The sequence below is a fragment of the Petaurus breviceps genome, unplaced genomic scaffold, assembly GCF_028583685.1.
Source record: "Petaurus breviceps papuanus isolate PSGF00001 unplaced genomic scaffold, PetGlider_PUasm1.0 90510, whole genome shotgun sequence".
In the NCBI taxonomy this organism is placed as follows: domain Eukaryota; kingdom Metazoa; phylum Chordata; class Mammalia; order Diprotodontia; family Petauridae; genus Petaurus; species Petaurus breviceps.
In genome coordinates, this window is record NW_027187267.1 from 221,142 (window position 1) to 239,014 (window position 17,873).

A 17,873-nucleotide genomic window follows, 5' to 3' on the forward strand; every position below is an offset into this window, starting at 1 on the left:
TAATAAATACTTATTCCCTTCCCCCTTAAACCAAAAGCTCTTTAGGCCTTTTTATGTTATGGACCCCTTTGACAGTCTGGAGAAGTCTACAGATCCCCATTCTCAAAAATGAGGTTTTTAAATGCATACAATAAAATGCATGAAATTACAAAGGCAATCAGTTATGCTGAAACATAATTATCAAAATGTTAAAAATAAAAAAGTTCACAGACTCCAGGTTAAGAACCCCAGCCCTAGATTAAAGTGGATGAGTTCTAAGTATTTTCAAACTATTTAAATAGTGTTTAGAGTTAGAAAAAACCTTAGAGGTCATCTAGTCCAACCTTCTCATATTACATATGACAAAACTGAGGCCTAAAAAGGGGAAGATTATAAGATCAAACAATAGGGAGCAGAGCTAGGATTTGGATTTAGATCCTCAGACTCTAAATCCAGAATTCTTGAAATTGGAGAATTAACCTGGGGTATGATTTCTGGAGATGATTAAAGAATTAAATTCTACCACCAGAAAGGCATCCTGTGATACTTCTGAGGTGGTCCGAAGCTCAGACTTGTTTATCCATTTGTTTATTAGAAGCTCCTTCAGTTATAAAATTAGTATGTTAATTAGTATATTAGTATACTAAATTTTATAAAAACAATATACAAGCCAAACAGGGTTGCTGTAAGTAAAGAGCTTTGGAAACCTTAAAGTTCAACTATAAATTGTCTTTTTGAGCTGTCTGCCAATGGTGCTTCTCACCTCTGGTCTCTAGACAGTTTCTTGACCTCTCACCACCTTTGTACCCAAACTAAATTCAATTCCAGGCTTTCTCAGGCTGTTGTAATGGTTGCATGTAACCACCAGAGGGCGCTGGTGCAATAGGGAAGCCCACAGTTAGTTCTGCTGGGGAGGGGGTTAATGTGAAGGAGTATAGTCTCTGTCTTTCCTAGTCATTTATTCTACAGATACTAATAAAAAGCCTACTGTGTGTTAGACTTGTAAAGGAGAGGGGAAGTAGAGTGGTAAATATATGGTCCCTGCCCCTGTTACGTGCCCTTAACCTTGTTTCCAGCACCATCAGAACCAGCCCATGTCCATACCTGTCCAAATCTACCAAATCTGTCTGGCGCCTCAAACCCAGAGCTCACCAGCCAGAAGTCTGAGTCCCTTGAGGCTGATACTGGGAGCTCTGACTCCTGGGTTCACTGTGCTGACACCACCCACTCACAAGCAGTGGAGAGCTCAAAGTTATTCTCACCCCACCCCAGAGACCTGAAGGTGTGAATAAGGGGGCACAGAACTCAAAGACCAGCAGAACTGTGCAGTCAGAGAAGGTGGGGTGGCTCAGAGGAGAGACAAGAGATGACTCCATTCCCAAGAAAGCCCCCGTTCACCTTTGGGCGGTCTTTCAGTGAATCTGCCCCAAAGTCCCACACAAGACAATTTGAGTCCTTGTGCTGGGAGCAGACAACACAGGTTCTTTGTCTCTCAGGCTGGGATGGGCAGTGGGAAAGCCCCAGCCTGGGGCTTCCTCCTACCCACAGTGGGGTGGGGGACAGGCCAGTGGTAAGAGGATGAATTCTTCAGTGGTCCATTCCCCAGCCTGGGTTTGTCCTAGGAGAAAGAACTGTGGGGTGGGGTGGGGTGGGGTGGGGGGTATTTAAGAGCTCTTACTTCATGCAGGGGAAGAGAGAGGGAGACCGCAGTCCCTAGCCTGGCCTTTCCTGTTGCTCCCAGATCCAGCTTGCCAACATGGACCCCTGGGGTTCTGCTAAGCTCTCACTGGCTGCACAAAGAGGGCCCCTTTGGAAGTCATTGTGGTGAAGTTGAAAGGGCAACACATGTTTGAGTAAGAAGACCTAGGGTTTAAATTGGAGTCAGGAGATCTAGAGATGGAACCCTGACTCTGCTATTTACTATCCCTGTATTACCTTGGACAATTCACTTAACTTCTCTGTTTCTGTTTCCTAACCTGTAAAATGAGAGGGTTTGACTAGATCCTTCCTTGGCTAACTCCAATGATCACAGGAATTATAATGAGAACCAGCATTATATAGCACTTACTCTGTGCTAAGCACTTTACAATGATTATTTCATTTGATCCTAACAACAATCCTGGGTGGGTGCTATTATTATTAGCCCTGTTTTATACTTGATAGAAACTGAGGCAAAGAGAAGTTAAGTGACTTGCCCAAGGTCACATAGCTAGTAAGTGTCTGAAGTAAAATTTGAACTCAGGTCTTTCTGACTCTAGATTCAGTTCTCTATCTACTGTGCCACCTAGCCACCCCTCCCAATTTTTTCCAAAATGGAATAGAGTTACGTCCTCCACAATGGGCTTTGAGAGAAAGGAGTCAAAAGCATATCCTTAAAGGGTCTACAGGCTTCTCAGAATGGTTGGAGGGGGCAGAGATCTGGAGATGGGGAGGCCTCCTGCTCTGACTTAGTTTTCCTGCTCGTTGATATAGTAATACGGGATCAATTCTCAAATCTTTATATCTAACCTAGGGAGAAGGCAGCTATCATTACATAATTGCCAGATGTTTGCTCCATTAAGAAATCCAGAGCAGATTTCAGCTATCGGTTATAGCTTCTGTTCTTGTCCTCAGAAAGATTCTTGTCCTCCAGACAGGGAAATTCGGATTGAATTAAAAGTCAAGTTCCCTTCCCAGTAGAGAGATCTTTCTCTCTATCCACGAAGAATCGGGCTGTGGTTGGTTCTAGAGAACAGAGAAGGCCGGAAGCTCTCCAGGTGATTTAGAAAATTCAGGTGAAAGAAGGAAGTAGGGGTCATGTTGAACCTGGGATGCTTGGGGCACACACAGGGTAGCAGAAGTCAGCAGGGCAGAGGGCATGTTTTTGGTTGAAAGCATTTTATTCACCACAGTGGGGTGGGTTACAGAGCTTAGGAGAGATCCGGGGGTAGAAGGGAATGTGTCCATTTAGAACCAGAAACCCCAGAGTCACAGCACTTACTGGGAAGGGAGGAGACTGAGAACGAGCTAAAGAAACATAGACACATGCTAGGTTGGGGAAGTGGGGAGACCTCAGTCACTCTTATGACACTTAAAAGGAGTGACTTCACAATTGGAAACACTTAGGGTCCCCCCTCCTTCCCCAACTTAATCCCTTACCTTGTGATTAACCCTTTGAGAGAATGATGGAAAGTTGGGGACTTTCCAATAGAGGAACCTCCTCATACCCCCCACCTCAAAGGGGAATAAGCCGAGCCTCTTGAACTGATGAGATCTTTGGTTGAAGGGTCAGGGATATTCTATCTCAGTGATCCCACTCCATTTGATGAAGAGAGGAATCACAACCCTCCCTGTTGCCCTCAAACCTTTGCCCTCCCACCTTGGGATCCCCATTTCATTTCCTTAAGTTTAATTTCAATCCTTCTACTTCAGTAGAAGGCCCATGTTCAGTGCCTGGAGCCAGTGTGGGGTTGGGGCCAGGGTGAGGCAGACCCAGGAAGAAGGTAAGATAGTGAAGGAGGGACAGAACAGAATCATGGGGTTGGAGAAGTTTCATCAGTTACCTTACAGTTAAGGAGGATCCAAAGGCCACACGGCTTTGAAAGTCTCCAGATCCTGGGAAGCGGGGTTTTCCTCCCTGCTTTTGAGTCTATGTACCCCTGAAGGGAAATCGACTACATGTCTCTGACATCCCTTTCCTCCTACCCTTAAATCCTCCTTTACTTCAGTCTCCTCAGGTCTTAGAGATAGAAACCTCAACCTCTCTCCTGCCCTAGGCCCCATCCCAGCCAGAAGGGGAAACCCTGGGAAAACCTTTCCACCCTTGGGGAATCCCACTCCAGCAAATAGAGAATCAGTCTTAGAGGGCCCAGTGGACTGCTGCTCTGGGAGGGTAGGGGGGAGGAAGGGCCCCGAGAATCGAGGCCACTCATTTGGAAGAGGAGTTGAAAGGGGTGGGGGTAAAGAGGCAAGAGGAGGAAGTTCATTCCGGGGATTCTGGAAATGGTAGCAGGGGTTCAACAGGCAAGGAGCTTGGGGAGAGCCAAGACCTGGAGAGAGAGGGAAAAAAAGGGAGTCAGAAGGAGTGATAGCTTGGTGTATTGGATTCTTAACCTGGGGTCCACAGATGCATGGATGGATTTCAGGGAGTCTGAGAACTTGGATGGGAAAGATATTTTGACTATTGTATTGCAGCATAATTGGTTTCCTATGTATTTTATTTTGTACATTTAAAAATACTATTTTGATAAAAGGGTCCATGGGCTGCCCCAAATGGCCAAGGGAGTCCATGATGAAAAAAAAAAGGTTTAAGAACCCCTGATAGTGAATTTGGACTGAATTTGGACCCAGAGTACCTGAGTTAGAATCTCTAATGTCTAATTATTTGCTGTGTGACCTTGGGCCTCAGTTTCCTCACCTGTAAAATGAGAGTTGAAATTTTACAATCTCTAAAATCTGTCCTCTCCCTAATTCTTCGAATGTCTTTATTCTCAGCTTCTTCTCCCTCCTGAATCTCATCACTCCCTTTGTCTCTCCTGGTACCACCTTGCTTGTATTTTACCTAACCTGTAGATAAGGTTTCTAGTTCCAACATTGTAATGAACTCACTGTGTGATGCCAGCAGGTCATTTAACCTTCCTCAGTGTTCTTATCTGTAAAATGGAGACAATGATACTGCCCTGCCTTGCCTACTCAGTAAGGTTATTGTGAAGGCATTAAACAAAATCACAAATAAGTACTTGTCAACAAAATTATTAATAAAGATGACTAATATTAAAACATTTATTGAACAATATGAAAAATGTGAAAGTACTTTGATAAGTTAAAAGTGATTTGGCATGAGAGGGACTCTATTGGTTTACATAGTACATTCCTGGTCCTTTTCTTTCTAGTCCTATCACAGTATCTTGGGATACCAAAGTCAGAAGGACCTTTGAACATAGAACATTGGAACACAGAACATAGTGTTCGACCTTGAAGCAATCCATGATATGGATAATTAAATCTAGAAAGGACCTCAAATATCATGTAGTACAATCCCATCATTTTATAGACAGGGAAATGACTTGCCCAAGATCACACCACCAATTAATGGAAGAGCTAGGACTAGAACCAATGTCTAGATAAAGTACATTTTCTATTAGAACCGTGAGGAGGTCATAGCATCCAGAGCTTTGCCCCAGGGTGCCAACGACTGGGGGCGGATGGAGTACTTTCTCCTCTCAGCAGTGCAGAGACTGCCATCTCCACATCTCATAGTCCTTCTCTGGCTTCAGCGAACATCTTGACCCAACTCCCTCACCCAGGGCATCTCCCAGCAACACTGGACCCTCGTTTGGACCACCATCTTTGCTGCCACCACCCAGCTCCAAACTCTTTTTGCCCTCAATAAAATAATCCATAGTAATGGCTCAGACTCCTAATATGTCACACTGCCTCCCACCCTCATTGAATATTCTCTCCTGTAGAAAGTGTTCCTGCACTGACTTCTCCCCAGCTCACCAACCTTGAAAGTCAAAGTTTTCTTTGGCAGTAGAATGATATATCTTATCTGTCCATCTCCATATATCCCCTTGGGTGAGGAGCATAGCTTATCTCTGCCTTCATCTGGGAGCTTCCTGAGGACACAGTCTCTATTTCTTTCTGGTTCCCTAGCTGTCAGCACAGGGCTGAAGAAGACAGCCCAATCTCAAACCTCTTCCCTTAGGGTCTATTTCCTAATGCAGCCAGGTGGTTCTAGATCTCTGGACTTGGAGTTTAGGAAGACCTGAGCTCAGATATGGCCTCAGACACTGGGCAAATTTCTTAACTTCTTAGAGCCTGAGTTTCTTCATCAGCAAATTAAGGGTAATAATAGCATGTACCTTCTAGGGCTGGTGTGAGGTTCAAAGGAGGTCCTGTATATGAAGCACTGTGTAAACCTTAAAGCATTGTATAAATGCTAGCTATGATGATTAATGATGATGAGAATGATAATGTTACTCTCTGCCAAGCCGATTTTCCCAGACATCCCCACAATTTCTTCCCTATAGGCAAGTGTAATATAATAGAAAGAGCTGAGTCAGAACTCAATTAGGTTCAAACCCTGCCTCTAACACACGCTATCTGGGTGACCTTAGATAGGTCATTTAAGTTTTTTCAGCCTCCATCTCATTTTTAAAATGGGGATAATGTGGGCGGCTAGGTGGCACAGTGAATAGAGCACGGGCCCTGAAGTCAGGAGGACCTGGGTTCAAATATGACCTCAGACACTTTACCCAAAAACTAGCTGTGTGACTTTGAGCAAGTCACTTAATCCCATTGCCCTTAAAAGCAAAAAAAAAAAAATGGGGATAATGATATTTGTACCTACCTCACATAGTTGCTGGAGGGAAAGTACTTTAAAGTTCTGTAACAACATGAGTGATTTCTGACCCCTGATGAATTTCCTCCAGGGTGCTCATCTGACCCTGAAGTAGCCTCCTTTCTTAGGAGGGGAGAATATAAAGGAGGGTAGTATCCCTCCAGACCAACTACAATCCAGAATCCCAGAGCTCAGGATTGTAGCTGCTTCTAAATTCAGTGAATAGTATCCTCATTTTTCTTTGTTGGGGGTTGGGATAGATGAGAATGGATGTAAGCTCAAAACAATAGTGGGAATCAGTTGTGAAGGAGTATTGGGGTATTTTTTCTCCCTAAGGTGGCACAGTGGATAAAGTGCTGAGCCTGGAGTAAAGAAGACCTGAGTTCAAATGTGGCCTCAAACATTTACTAGCTATGTGACCCTGGGCAAGTCACTTAACCCTGTTTGCCTCAATTTCCTCATCTGCAAAATGAGCTGGAGAAGGAAGTGGCAAACTACTCTAGCATCTCTGCCAAGAAAATCCCTAAAGGTGTCATAAAGAGTTGGACACAACTGAAACAACTAACAACAACAACCCCAAACTACTAGAAAATAGAGAAGTTAAGTTGCTGTAGGGCATTTCCAGGATTGGGGGGATAAGAGGGAGGGAGCAGGCAGGGCTGCCCAGGAGCTCTGTCTAGTTCTGCTTCTGGACTACCTGTCCAGGCAGGTCCTCAGACAGTCCCACACCCACTGTGCTAGCAGACTCACCTGGGCCCAGGTTCCAGGAGCCTGCTGGGGAGACTGGGAAGCACTGACAGGAAGGATTCCTATGTCCTGGAGCACAGCAGGGAGTAACTAAAGGCACCTTTTTGTATGAAAATTGATAGAAATGGGTAGGGGTGGGAGAGAATGATGCAAATTTGGATACTGGGGAGGAACCAAAGCTATCTGGGCCTTCCAGAGGCCTTATAGTCATTCACATAGGGTAACAATTCAACCCCCCCAAAAAACACGAAACACCCTCCAGTCTGAGTTCCTCTTCTACTTGAAGATTCCCCTATCTCCTTCCAGAGTCACTCACCATGGTCACTGTTGCTGCTTCCCTTCTTATCCCCAGGGGGGTCCAGCGGGGTTGAGGGACTGGTCCGCTGCCCAGCCAGCTGTTCCATAATTGCCCGATGGGTGAACAAAAAGGTGTGGAGGAGCTAGAAAGTAAGAAGGTCAAGGTTTCTAAGAATACCTGAAAGGAGGGGCCAGGAAGGGACTGGTTGAATGTGGAGGAGGAGGAGGAGGATTAAGATGGTGTCTAGGATGACACTGGGGCATGGAGCAGAACCTTGGAAGGAGGGACACTGGGAGAGGAAGAGCCATCATGCCTACCTCACTCTGCATACTGACAGGCACCAAGGCTGGACCGTACATGCCTGGGGTGCCCAGCAACAGAGGTGGTGGGGGTGGGGGCCGCATGTCCCACAGCGGATAGTTGACAACAATGAGTTTGCTGAAGTTGAACTTATAAGTAAACCTCTTGCCTTTGGTCTTGTGCAGGATTCTCTTATTGTAGTAGTATCTAGAGAAGACAAGGCTGAGGTTAGATAGACAACAGAAGGAGCCAAAAATGGCCCATCTCTTAGGACCACAGCTCAGAAATACCTCATAGGCACTACTGGGGACTTATATATACAGCCTCAAAGGGCACGACCCTGAAGGGGAAGTTATCAGAACCCATAGTTCCAATAGGATCAGAAACTAGAACCTAGAACTCTTCCTTACCCCTGTGGTTAAGGACTCGGAGTCCTGTCTCCCTCTCTCTCCTCCCCGTCTTTCCCTCACCTGAGGGCCCGGCTCAGCTTGTCATAGTTCATCTGTGGTTTACACTTTCTTCGGCCCCAGAGGCGAGCCACTTCATCTGGGTCCTTGATGACAAACTCCCCGTACTCTCCCTGCTGCCAGGCAATGACATGGCGGAACTCCTCTTTCTGAAGCAGCTCTAAGATGAAATGCCACAGCTGGATCTGCCGGGAGCCTGGGGAGGACTCTGCCTTGTAGGCCCAGTCTGGGAAGGCCAGGCCTAGCGGGGATGAGACAGTGAAAGGTGGTTTATCTGGCTCTTTCTCACAAGTTGTTGTCCAATAATGGGAATAACTTCCCAATGAGAGTAGGGTAGAGATAGAGGAAAAGGGACCTCTTGGTGATGGACAAATATGTAGAATAAGACACAGTTTTTGGACATGGCCAATAAGGGAATTTGTTTTGCTTTACTATGCATATCAGGAAGTTGTTCAGTCAATTTTGGTCATGTCCAACTCTTCATGACCTCATTTAGGGTTTTCTTGGTAAATTATACTGGCATAGTTTGCCATTTTCTTCTCCAGTTCATTTTACAGAAGAGGAAACTGAGGCAAACAGGGTTAAGTGATTTACCCAGGGTCACACAGCTGGTCTCTCACACAGTGGATTTAAATTCAGGAAAATGAATCTTCCTGACTCTAGGACTGGTACTCTATCCACCGCACCACCTAACTGAGTTCAAAATCAGCCTCAGACACTTACTAGCTGTCTAACCCTGGACAAATCACTTAACCTCATTGTTTCCTCATCTATAAAATGAGGATAATAATATATCTACCTCCCTGGCTTGTTGTGGGATCAAATGGAATAATAATTTTTTTTTTTAAAGCAATTGGGGTTAAGTAACTTGCTCAAGGTTACACGGCCAGTTATTTCTGGGTGTGGTGCTGAGTATCTGAGCCCGGATTTGATCCAGGTCATCCCGACACTGGAGCCCTCTGCTCTTACTTGCTGAGCCACCTGGCCACCCCTAAGCAATTGGGGTTAAGTAACTTGCTCAAGGTTACATGGCTAGGTGTTTCTGGGTGGTTGCTAAGTGTCTGAGCCCGGGATTCGATCTCCAGGTCATCCTGACACTGAAGCTGGTGCTCTTACTCGCTGTGCTACCTGGCTGCCCCTGAAATAATAATTTTAAAGTACTTTTAAAATCTTAAAATGCTATATAAACACTAGCTATTATTGTTATTTGTTATAAGCATTTTCTTTTTCTTTTTCCCAGAGTGGGGGATTGGTGGGAGGAAAAAAATATATGCATGAAAATTTTTCTTTAAAATTCAATTTAAAAGTATTTTTTAAAAATTTCAAAAAAGAAAAGGGGGACTCTGGGGTAAGGAAAAGAATTAATTCTTCTTTACAGGGGGATGATGTACCATGGAAGAGGGGTAATGGGCTGAGAAGTGTCTTACCTGAGATCCAGTAGGAGCTGGGAACTGGGGGGATGCCCTCAGCCAGACAGTGGCAGTGCATTGTCCACTCCTAAGGAAGAGAGCTCTGTCTGTCCAAACTTTGGGGGACAAGAAGGACTAATTGAGGAGGGGAGACAGAGAGAACAAATAAAGGGAAACTCAGAGAAAGGGATGAAAATAACGCTTGTATAAGGAGTCAGAGATGGGGGCATGAAAAAAGAAAAGTAGAAGGAAAGAAATAAAGGGTTCAGAGGGAAGGAAATTAAAGGTGGATTAGAGTAAGAGGAGAAAGGGAAAAAAGTGGAGGCATAATAGAGGAGGGTAACTATGACCCAGAGCCAGGAAGGTTCCTTCATTTCCCCAGGGAATACATCTCAGATTGGGGCACCATAATAGCCTGGAGCCAGGGCTGGGGGTTTAACCATTTAAATAGATGTAGGGGGGTAGGGAGGGGAAATAGTCAAAGGGTCTTTTCTGTCCCCCTTCCACTCCCTGCCCCCCAAATATCAAGGGATTTAGAAAAAGTGAGAGCCCTTCTCTTCCACTCAGGGCTTAAGGGGATTGAGGGTTTTCCTGACAGAAGACAAGAGAAGATGTAATTAATCTCACATTCTCTTTTTAAACAATCAGTCCAGGGGGGTGGGGTGTCTGTGGCATGGATAGTAAAGGAAGACTGAGGTGCAGCACTGCTATTTCTTCCCTCCCTACTCCCATACATACATGCACACAGACACACACACACTCACACGGACTAAAGGGGAGATTCCTGAGAATGTATAAATCTTGGAAGAGAAGAAATGATATGGAATTCACCCATGGCTGGCAGATGGGAGATTTGAAAATATATGTTACAAATATTTGCCTTCTGGATGGAATTTGCATGGGGGTAGGAGGTGGGGAGGCAGGAAGGGAAACACATAATCTAAAGCCAGGCAGAAAAAAAGGAAATAATATAATTAGAAGATTGAGGTTAGATCTCAAGAAAGACTTTCCAGCAAGGAAGGACAAAATAGGTAGGAAGGAGGAAGAAGGAATATTATGGACTCTCTTTCTTTTGGAACTTTCAATGCAATAGAGATTTTTGTCTGATTTCTCAGTTTTGTCTAAAGACAAAGAGATCAGATGGTTTCTTGCCTTAAAGTTCTTCTTCTGATGAGGTTAACATAACACATAATTAGAATCATAAATGTTAAACTGAAAAGGATTTTAGAGATGTCCTTATACAATCCTCCCACTTTATATTGTAGAAAGCTTAGAGGTCGAGATATAAAGGGACCTGCCCCAGGTCACGCAGGAAGTGAGTAGCAGAGTTGAGTTTACTTCCCAGGTCTCCTGATTCCTGCCATTCCAATACTCTTTTCACTATACAGTACTATCTTCCATAATGGGTACCAGATGGGGACCTGATCGGCATGACTTGGTGTCTGGAGAACTGGCTTTGGAGTAGGAGGTCCAGAATTCAAGTCCTGTCTCTCGCACATATTGGTTATGTGGCTGTGAAAAAGTCAATTAGATGTTCAGTACACTAGGAAGCTCTCTAAGACTATAAATATTTGTGAGTTGTTCATCTGCATTGGTGGAAGTGAATTTCTATATCAGGAATTCCTAACACTGATAAAATTCCAGGTTCATACCCCCCCAAAATGCACATATATATGTGTATATATATATATATATGTGTATATGTATGTATGTGTGTATATATATATATATTATACCTGAGATGCATAAAAATGAGCTCATGTGTCTTAAAGCCACAGACTACATTTCCTATAAATGCTAGAAGGGACCATGGTCACTAGTTCTAATTCAACCCCTTCATTTTATAAATAAGGAAACTGAGGCCAAAAGAGGGGACATGCCTTTCTCAGTAGCTGAGGAGGAAACTCAGGTCCTCCCTTGGTTCTAAAGAATCTGATAGCATTTTCCTGGCCCACAGGTATTCTAAGTTAAGAAGCTAAATTTACAAATGGGAAATGCAAATTTACCTCCCAGGGTGAAGCAAGTGCTGGCCCCTTATCTTTACCAGTCACTAGGTACCCAGACTGTTGTTTCCTAAGAATCACAGAACTTATGGGGCCTCTTCTTGAAGAAACAATAGTATGGTAAAGACTAAGGTCTGGGTTTGAGTTCTGACACTGCCACCAAGTAACTGTCTGACCTCAGTGAAAACCCAGGTTCCAGGAGCAGCCAGTAAGCTAAGTCTGTTGGAAAATAGAATGTATGAAAAGGAATAAGATGTTTGGAAAGGCAGGTAGGAGACAAATTGGGGAGCACTTTTATATATACTGCACTCAAAGAGTTTGTGTTTTAACTTAGAGGCAATAGGGAGCCACTGATGATTTTTGAGTAGGAGATTGACATGGTCAGAACTCAGTCTGGGGTTTGGGAGGCAATCAGGGTTAAGTAACTTGCCCAGCGTCACATAGCTAGTAAGTGTCTGAGGTCAAATTTGAACTCAGGTCCTCTTGATTCCAAGACTGGTGCTCTTTTCGCTGTACCACAGAGCTGCCCCAGAACTGAGTCAAAAGAATATTAATTTGGCAGCTGAGTAGAGGATAGATCAGAGAGGGAACAGGACTGGAAGCAGGGGAACCAAATGTAACAACAGTCCTGAATGAGGACCAAATTTCAGTTTCCAGCCTTTAACCTGGAAAATTGTTCCTTGTGTCAAACCTTAGACAGTAACAGCACGTCCCTATATAACCTGGTCAGCCATCAGGATGATCCCCAAGCTGGGACCTGAGATTGTTGTTCTTACTGTCTCTCCTCCTCTCCCCCAACCCCAGTCTCCCCTAGAAACTCTTCTTCTTTACAATGAGCTCAGCATCATTCCCCCCCTCCAGCCACAGCAGCAGGGCCATCTCAGTGGCCAGAGCCACACAGAGGGTATTGAGAACCATAAATCATAAAGGATCATAACCTAATCATGAATGATCGAGATAGGAGGGGGCCAAATCTCTTTACTTAAGCTTCCTCTGTTTCTAGAAGGGAAGCAGGGTCTGAACAACAAGTGAAGATTATTATGTCATTGTGTGCATAGCTACAATATTAATAATTTCTTCTGTCAATATCAGCTTCCACTATTAGAGTTATGATTATTAAGTCATTCTCATAATAATAATGAAGATGAGGATAATGGTGGTGATTATAAAGATCAAGGCTTTGATGGGAGCTTTGTAGCCAGAGAGGATATTCTGAGCAGAAATAATGAATAACAACAATTCACATGTATACAAACCCTTTAAGGTTTACAGAGCACTGTCCCTGCAACAATCCTTTGAGCTAGGTAGTGAGAGTTTTATTACACCCATTTTACTGATGTGGAAACATCAGTACTGAATCTTAAAGAGATAGCATCATTGATCTTGGCCACACTATAAATGTTGGTATCAGGATTGGAACCTGATTCTGAGCCCATAGCCTTTTTTTATTGTACCACTTTTTCAATCAGTTGATGAATCAATCAGTGCAGAGAAAGATTGGGAGGAAGCTTCAGAGGGGAGGGAGAACCTGAGAGGTTGGGGGTTGGGTAGGGAGAAATTCTGGAGAAATTCTTGACTCAGACTGTACCTTCCTTCTAAGAGGAAGTAATTGAAGGAGACAGAGAGGCAGAACAGACAGATGGATGGACAGATAGGAGCCCAGAGAAGATGGCAGATACACAACAGAACAGACAGATGGACAGAGAAGCAAAGACCATGCCTACTTGGGAAGGGGTGAGGGGGAGTGCTTTTTAATAACCAAAATGGATTGACAGCATAGTCTGATCAAATAGATAAAATTTAACAAATTAGACAAAAACTGGTCATTATGGTAAACAAAAAAAATGTTTAATTCACCTGAAAATGTAAATTTGTTGGGCATACATATATATACATATACAAAGATAGGGATTGGTTGATCAGAGATAGAGGAAAATCAAGACAGAGAAAGTGAAAGACAGAAAAACAGAGAGAGGGAGAGAGACAGGGAGGAGGAGACAGAGATGGAAGAGTCAGATTAAGAAAGGAGCCAAAAAACTCTAGATAGAACATAGACCTGCATGGAAGAAGAAACAGCATGAGGGACAGGACAGACGCCATTTAAGCTAAAGAGAGAAACATGCTAAGATTTTTTTTTCCCAACTCAAATTGTATAATTCTAGAGAGAGACCCACAGGGGAAAATAGAGTTGGAGGAAGAGAGACAAAGAGAGATAGAGAAAAATCCCCCAGAGAAAAAGAGGTAGGCCTCCTGGGGAAGATTTCATGCTTGTTAGCATTGAACAAATGAGCCTGCTTCCCCAGGCACCACTACCCCTCCTTCTGCTGATCCGTATCCCTCCCAACTATACACCTCCTCCCAAGCCCCAATCTGATTAGAAGACTAGGGGCCGGGCCCCTTCACTCCTGTTTGATCTTCTGCCCTGAGTGGAGGCCCCTCCTGAGACCTCTCTTAATGCTATTAGCTAAAGCTGCTTAGGGGAGGAGAGCCAGAGGGGCTAGTGAGGGGAGGGGGGGGAAGAAGTGAGGGAGTTAGGGGCCCCCAAACCAGCCACCTTTTTTTCCCTTTGGAGACTCAAGGGTAGGGACCAGTCTTTTTCTTCCTCCTCTCCACCCAAAGCTCCAATGACTTCAAGGGGTGGGGGATGGGACGGTTTAAATTCTAGGACAGTAAACCTGGGCAGGCTGGTAGGTTATCCTAAATGTTGTATCCCTCTCCTGGACTGATCCAAATCCAAGGAGGTTATTATTCTGCCTTTGGCTGGTTGTTTTGCTTTCTGTTTTTCTTTATGTCAGTTTTGCCCAGTCTTTGTGTTTATCTAGCTCTGTTTCTCTTTCCCCTTTCCCTTTGGGAAAAAACAAAACAAAACAAAAAAACAAACAAAAAACCACCCCATCTTTTATTCCCATTCACTTCTGGCAGCTAGGAAGCACTTTCTTCTGTCTAACCAACATCCTTCCCACTGCAGTATCAGGCTCTCTGCCTCTACTCTCCACCCCCTACCCCCATCCCCAAGATGAAGCCTAATTCTCTCCAGAATTCTTTTTCAGTATGTAGAATGCTGTCTCCACTTAGCTGTCTCTGCTAAGTCCAATACTTAACATATCTCTTGTATCACTGCCTTCCACCCCTGGCTGGTTCTCTTTAGCCTTGCTTCCCCCAATCTTGCTGAAGTCTGGGGCCCATCCCTCCCTCTCCTATCCTATCCTTCTCCTCCCTCCTCCCTGCCCCTGCTGACTCCTCTGATTCTTGGTTCTTAGGTCTCTGGGGACCTTGGGATTTAAAAGGTTTGTGTAACTCTGTGGAGCAGAAATCCAAACCGAGACCCTCCACCCCAGCTCACTCCCCCCCCCCCCCAAACCACACCAGACTGGGTGGCTGAAGGTCACAGAGAAAGTCACTTACACTAGCCCAGAAAATCCCTTCCAATTTCCATGTGTGTGTGTGTGGGGGGGGGGGGAGGAACGGGGGAGAGGTAGTCCTAAAGGGAAAGCAGGGACAGCCCTCCTCATGGGTTAAACAGACAACAAAGCTTTCTTTTACAAGCTCTCCTTTCAGGTGTTCTGTCTTCCTTTTTTCAATCTTGACTTCTCTTAGGCATCTGTTCATTTCCTCCTCTATCGCATTTTTGTTCTCTGTCTCTCTCTCTCTCCCCTCCTTCCCTCTCTTCCCCTCTTCTCTTTCTCCTTTCTCCCCTCTCCTCTCTTTCCCTTCTCTTCTCTCTCTCTTCTCTTTCATTGCTCCTCTCTTTCTCTCATCCTCCTTCTTCTTCTTCCCTTTTCTATCCCCTTCTCTCTTCTTTTTCCTCCACCCAAATTTCTCTAGACTGTTCCCTCTTTTCTACTTTCTTCTTTATCTCTCCTTTTCACCTTAACTCTGTGCCTCTGGGTCCCATTGTCTTTGTCTATCTCTCATACTCTGCTTGTTTCTCTTGTCTCTGTCTCTTTTGGGCTCTTCGGGTCTCTTTCTGTCTTGCCATGTCTCTCTGTCTTGCTTGATCTATTCTTGACTCTGGCTGGGTCTTGCACTATCTCTGTCTCTGTTTCTGTCTTGTTTTGCTTGTCTTTTTTTTTTCTCTCTTTCTTTTTGTCTCTGTCTCCAGGTGATTTCCTCAAATCTAGAAACTGAACTCTGAACATCCAGGCATCTAGAACAGAACTCTTGCTGTATCACTTTCCCTTCTGTAACTTAGGGTGTGAATGTGTGTGTGGTTGGGGTGGGGTGGGGGAGGGTTACTAGATTCCCCAAAGCTTTCTTCTTTTTCTGCTACATTCTTGCCCTACTAACTAGCTCCCTGAGCTCTTTCATAGTAGCATGGTGAGGGGCAAATCTATTGCATTCTAGTCTTATTATCTACCCCCTTAGACAATTTCATAGTAGGGTAGTAAAGGGCAAATCTACTCATTTCCCATGCAACAGGAGATCCCCCAGCCTGGGTACTCCCTGACTCTCCCCTTGAAAGGACAAGAATTCCCCACTAGAGCTGGGAAGCTGAGTTTTCAGAGGGGCCAGGAAGGAGGAAGAGGAAGTGAAAGCCACTAGCTGGGGACAAGGCTCTTAGGGTGAGGTGGCCCTGTTAGAAGTAGATGCTGAGTAACCAGGACCCAGACGTCAGCAGGTACTGACTTGAGGCCACTTCTCCTCTACTCCTCAGACTTAGGAGAATGTCTCTGACTCACCCAGATTCCAATCCTCAAACAAACCTCAGCTTAAATCTCAAACTTGGACCCCTCAAGCCTCATCCTAGTACCAACCCAGATCTAAACCCTAATCTCAAATCAAGCCTCAGCCCCAGTCTCAACCCAACCCAAACCTCAATGCTAATATCCAAACTAATGACAATCCCAATATCAATCCTATGCCCAACCCAAACCTCATTGTGAACCCCCAAACCTAATGATAACTCCAACATCAACCCTAAGTCTAACTCTAATGCTAGTACCTACTCACCCCCCCACAAACCAAACTGAAATTTTGACCACTCTCAACCCTAACCCTATATTCAAACCACAATCTCAAATTGCATCCCAAACTCTGCTTAACCTCAATAACATCCTATCTCTTTTCTTATCCTTATCCCTTACTACCCCTAGGCCTCAGTTTCTAAAGTGTCCCTGATCCTTGTCAGGGAAGGAAGATACCTTTGGTCTTGGTTTGTAGAACCTTGGGAAGAGAATGGACTTTTTGTATGAAATGGCTAGAAAGTTTTCTCCTGCTTGTCTCTTGGCTCCGAAATTTATCTTGGAAGGATGTTCAAGGACTTTACAGAGGTTAAGAAGGAGGATATAATGGGAGACCCTTCCCTTAGGAACTCCAGTGCCATGGAACTCCTGTCCTTACACAGTTCTGACCTTCTTCCTGGATCCCCTTTTCCAAGTCACTCTGTAGGTAAAGGAAGTAGGAGATCAACAGGAGACTGAATTAAGGAATACTTAGGTGACTAAGTCTTTAGCTTTCTTCTAAGTTCTAACTCCTTTGGGAAGGGTTCTAGGGATTGACAAGGGAGAGAAAGAGTGATCAGGGACTCTTCTAATCAGTGATCTCTAAGCACTCATTAGCTAGCTGGTTCTTAAAGGTGTGGAACATTCCACCTCACCTGACGATAGCCTTGGATTTCTGCTGTCCCCTGTCCTTCCCATGCCCTTGTGGTCAGACTTGTCCCGCTGTTATCAGCTCTTCCACCTGATGGACAAACTCATTAGTTGGGTCTGTTTGACAGGTGTAAGGCAGGGATATGGAACTTTAGGGAATGAGAAAAGAGTTCCTGAATTTGATCCTATTAGTTTTCCTCCTGACCTCTCTCCATTCTGATTCAAATCCTCTAGTCTTTGGTACAACCACCTACTCTGGAGTAGCCTCAAACACTTCCCCCCAGGTCATGGAGAGATAGCGGGGTACAGGAGGCAGCAGAAACTGGCCCTTCGTCAGCATCTCCGTTCTAACACATTGATTTGCAGCTGTCCTATATCAGCCTTCTGGGATCTTCCCCCTCAGGGGTCCCCCGACTGGCTCCATAGTCATCCTGTATCTGGAGGGGTAACTGCCTGTCACTTAAGTGGATTAGGTGCCCCAATCCCTTTACTCACCCATCCAACAGTCTCCTCTTACTTCTCTCAATTGCCCCACATCAGGTTCCATAGCTGCCTAACATCTAAAAGGCCCCTTTCTCCCTTCCCTTGGTTTTCATTCCCACTTAAGTCTGAAGTCCCTTTAACCTTGTTCCATCCCTTGCCCCTTCCATAGCTGGGGGAAAGATCCAACCATTCAGATGGGCTTTCTACACTCTTTCATTGTCCCCCTACCCCCAGCTACAGACCCTGTCCCTTACCTCAGTGCAGCCGCTGGCCT

The 17,873-nt window shown here is 44.8% G+C and overlaps 1 protein-coding gene across 2 annotated transcripts in view; it reads right to left on the minus strand.

The window, feature by feature from the left end:
• Positions 1-2,863: 2,863 nt before the first annotated feature.
• ETV3L (ETS variant transcription factor 3 like) overlaps positions 2,864-17,873 on the minus strand; it is a 34,650-nt gene continuing 19,640 nt past the window's right edge. The window contains exons 1-5 of one of the 2 annotated variants that reach the window (XM_069062845.1): positions 9,541-9,751; positions 8,117-8,354; positions 7,664-7,853; positions 7,365-7,488; positions 2,864-4,007 (exon numbers count right to left, since the gene is read on the minus strand). In XM_069062845.1, coding sequence (XP_068918946.1) covers positions 3,529-4,007; positions 7,365-7,488; positions 7,664-7,853; positions 8,117-8,354; positions 9,541-9,601 — 1,092 coding nt within the window. In that variant the 5' untranslated portion in view covers positions 9,602-9,751 and the 3' untranslated portion in view covers positions 2,864-3,528. Of the gene's footprint in view, positions 4,008-7,364; positions 7,489-7,663; positions 7,854-8,116; positions 8,355-9,540; positions 9,752-17,873 lie in introns of those variants that run through there. The other variant, XM_069062846.1, reaches the window with a different exon arrangement.